The sequence below is a fragment of the Camelina sativa genome, chromosome 4 (genome assembly GCF_000633955.1).
Source record: "Camelina sativa cultivar DH55 chromosome 4, Cs, whole genome shotgun sequence".
NCBI classification, from domain to species: Eukaryota; Viridiplantae; Streptophyta; class Magnoliopsida; order Brassicales; family Brassicaceae; genus Camelina; species Camelina sativa.
The window spans coordinates 1,395,664-1,399,316 of record NC_025688.1 but is presented as its reverse complement, the minus strand read 5'-3'; the positions used below and the strand labels follow the sequence as shown (position 1 = coordinate 1,399,316).

Genomic DNA, 3,653 nt, shown 5'->3' with positions numbered 1-3,653 from the left:
GCTCTATTCTTTTAGAGTATAGTATTCGTTATGAAGTATATATTTTAATAATAAAAAATCATTAAAATACATATTTTAAAATTCTTTAAAGAGGCAAGTCCGTAAGATTTGAGTGAAAATAGCACATCCGTCAAATTTGAATGAAAAATGTCAAAATCTATAAGAATCTCATACATATAAGTTCTAAAAAGCAATTAGTGGATCATTAATATACTCGTTCAGTTTCACTTAGAGTGTCTTTTTAAGGTTTTATTCATGTTTCACAAAGAGTATTGTTTTGGGTAGTTCTGGGCGTTCGGATATTCGGTTCGTTTCCAGATATATCCATTCGGTTCCGGATAGTTTGGATATAGAGGTTTAGGATCCATTCGGTTAATTTACTATTTTGGTTCGGTTTCGATTATTTTCGGTTCGGTTCCAGGTACCCGAAACAGTGTAGTCTATATTTTTTAAAAATATTATTTAAATAAAATTTGATTATAATTTAACAAATATATCTAAAAACTTCCAGATATTTGGTTTATTTAAAAGATTTTGGTATTTTGGTCTAAATATATATGATATTGGTTTGGTGTTTTAGTTTTATTTTTATTACGTTATATAATTTAACACGTATTGTAATACCAAAAGTTCGACATGGCGCAGTGGCCACTTTGCACGCTCAAGTTTGTAGAGGTTTAAGGTTCGATTGTCGGCAAAAACATATTTTTAATATGAGTTCGGTTTGATTCCGATAACCGAATGGATATCGGTTCGATTTCGGTTCGGTCCATTTGCCCAGGACTAGTTTTGAATGCAATTTTTAAGACCAATTTTTTTTTTTTTACTATTTTCAGTTTATTTATGAGAAAAATATCATATCTAATGTATTAATAAAGAGTATAAATAAAAAAGAGAGTATATATTACTATTTATTTAATCTTATTCGTTTTACAGGTTTTTTGGATTATATAATCCAAAAAAAAGAGTATATATTACTATATAATAAAATTTATTTAATCTTACTGATACTAATTTTTGAATTTTGTTTTTGGTCAGTCTATTGATTACTTTTAAAGATAATATTTTCGATTTTCAGAATTCTTTTTGGTCAGTCTTCTGATTATTCAGCTGGTGTTGTTGTTGCCTTTTATGTAAGTTCAAAACCCTTAATTTAGCTTAGATTCAAAGTTTTGTAGCTGTTGGGTATTGTTAGGATTAACCAAATAAGGATCTTTTTTCCATAAATATGATTAATTTCACTATTGATTTGGGATTAGTATTAAGTAATAATGATTTTTATTTTGGGTTGGTATGGTTTCAGATGTCCAATGGAGATATGTATGAGAAGAACCATGATGAGATTGATTTTGAGTTTCTTGGTAACATTAGAGGAAAAGAATGGAGGATTCAGACAAACATTTACGGTAATGGAAGCACTCATTTAGGAAGAGAAGAGAGATATAATCTCTGGTTTGATCCAACTGAAGATTTTCATCAATACAGTATCCTCTGGTCTGATTCTCACATCATGTAAGTATAAACTAAAAGTCTCTCTTAATCTCTGTGTTTGTTATTAACTCAATTAAGAGTTTTGAAATGAGATTAGGCTCTAGACCCCATTTTGAATTTAAGCTTTCTGGATTCAATAATGTCATCTTCTATTTAAGGAAACTCAAGTGGGGTTTTTAATGATGGGCGGATCTTTTTTGTTGATAAAAATTGCTACACATTTCTTGGTTGGGTATTAATTTTTTTCCTTGTTGTGGAAAGTTTTGTGATGCTTGGGGACATCATTTGCTTTTGGTTGTATTGTTCCTGTCAATTTCAAGTGTGTGTGAGCCCCCAAAATGGTTTACAGCTTTCGATTTTTTGGCATCAACAATGACCCCATAGAGAAGAGTATGTTTTTTTTCCTTTGGGGGTCCAAAAATCACAAGTTGAGAATCTTTTTACTTAGTTCATCAAAAGCTGGATATTTTTTTATGCCAAAAATGTTATATTTCTATGCTTACAGTTTTAGGATATTGATCAAAATCAAACTTACTTAACGGACATATGTTTTTTTCTTTATAGCTAATTGAATCCTTGTCCCTCGTTATTATTTTTTATGATCAGAGTTGTTCTTTTTGGTTATGCAGATTCTTTGTAGACAATGTTCCGATCAGAGAGGTCAAACGTACAGCTTCAATGGGCGGTGACTTCCCATCAAAGCCGATGTCTCTATACACAACAATATGGGACGGTTCTAAATGGGCGACTAATGGTGGCAAGTACGGTGTAAACTACAAATATGCGCCTTACATTGCACGGTTCTCTGATCTAGTCCTTCACGGCTGCCCTGTGGACCCAATCGAGCAGTTTCCGAGGTGTGATGAAGGAGCGGCCGAGGATATCCGTGCGGCACAGGAGATCACCCCATCACAGAGGAGTAAAATGGATATTTTCAGAAGGAAACACATGACTTACTCGTATTGCTACGATCGGACAAGGTACAAGGTTGCTTTATCAGAGTGTGTGGTAAATCCCGCGGAGGCTCAAAGGCTTAGGGTTTATGATCCAGTCACGTTTGGTGGAATCCCTAGGCGCCACCGATATGGAAAGCACCGGAGCAAGAGAAGCAGAGTCGATGGAACAGAGTCGATATGAGAGTAACATATATAGTCAATAATATGGTGTTGGGTGAGAGATTTGGTGGGGGGGTTTCTATAATAAGTCCATATATTGGTTAATTTATGATTCAGTGCATTTTCACAGTTAGAGGGAGCATTTTTGTCATTTGTTGCTTGTATATGAATATATAAAAAAGAAAATAATTAAATTTTTTTATTTGAGAGATTTTTTCGAGTTTGAATACTACAAATTGGTTTCTTGTTTTTGTAAATACACTGTCGTTTACGAATATTTGCAATGTAAGTTCAGCTGTCTTTGAATATTTTTATTTATTGATCATTTCATTTTCTTTGGCCTATTGATCCAATTGATATATATTTGTATTCAATTTTGGGTACTTTATGTGGAGAAAGCTTTGTCTCTCTTGTGTACTTGTTTTTATTCAATGGGTCCAACGAATATTGTTTTAATTTTGTGTGGACATGTTCATGCACATATGTATATAACATACAACGACAAATATTTTATGTAAATCAATACATGGTACCTTTCGCATTCCAACAAATTTTGAGCTGTGTAAACAATTCAGTTTTGTAACACATGTACGTTATATAAGCTATAGTTTCGAATGGTTTGTTTTGAGTTTAGCCGCATAGTTTCAAATATATATATATATATTTTTAAATTATTTATAACATATAGATATATATGGGAAATTTAGGGACCATCTAAGGGGATAAGACTTGAGAAAAACTAGACAAAATTGGCTTTAGTTCATTCTCATTCGTGTTTAGTCGTTTTGAGGTTGATGTTTTGCTTTCTGCCAGCTATTTTCCAACTGGTAAAACACTTTACTTGTTTTCAAAGGTTCATCACACAGCTGCTGGCTTAATCTTTTATTCATAAACATAACTTTTGATTGGGTCGGGTCGGTTTGACCGAATTGGATAATTGATTATTAAGAAAAATACAGCGATAACTCAAGGCTTGAAAGACCCATTTTATCCAAAAAGATCTTATAAATATTTCTCCATGGAAATATGCTTAAACAAATCTGTCAA

The 3,653-nt window shown here is 32.4% G+C and overlaps 1 protein-coding gene across 1 annotated transcript; it reads left to right on the top strand.

Moving 5' to 3' along the window:
• Positions 1,048 to 2,857, top strand: LOC104783446 (probable xyloglucan endotransglucosylase/hydrolase protein 27). Its single transcript, XM_019244439.1, has 3 exons — positions 1,048 to 1,133; positions 1,304 to 1,512; positions 2,121 to 2,857. Exons 2-3 carry the CDS (start codon positions 1,304 to 1,306, stop codon positions 2,626 to 2,628), a joined length of 717 nt encoding a protein of 238 aa, XP_019099984.1. The 5' UTR covers positions 1,048 to 1,133; the 3' UTR covers positions 2,629 to 2,857.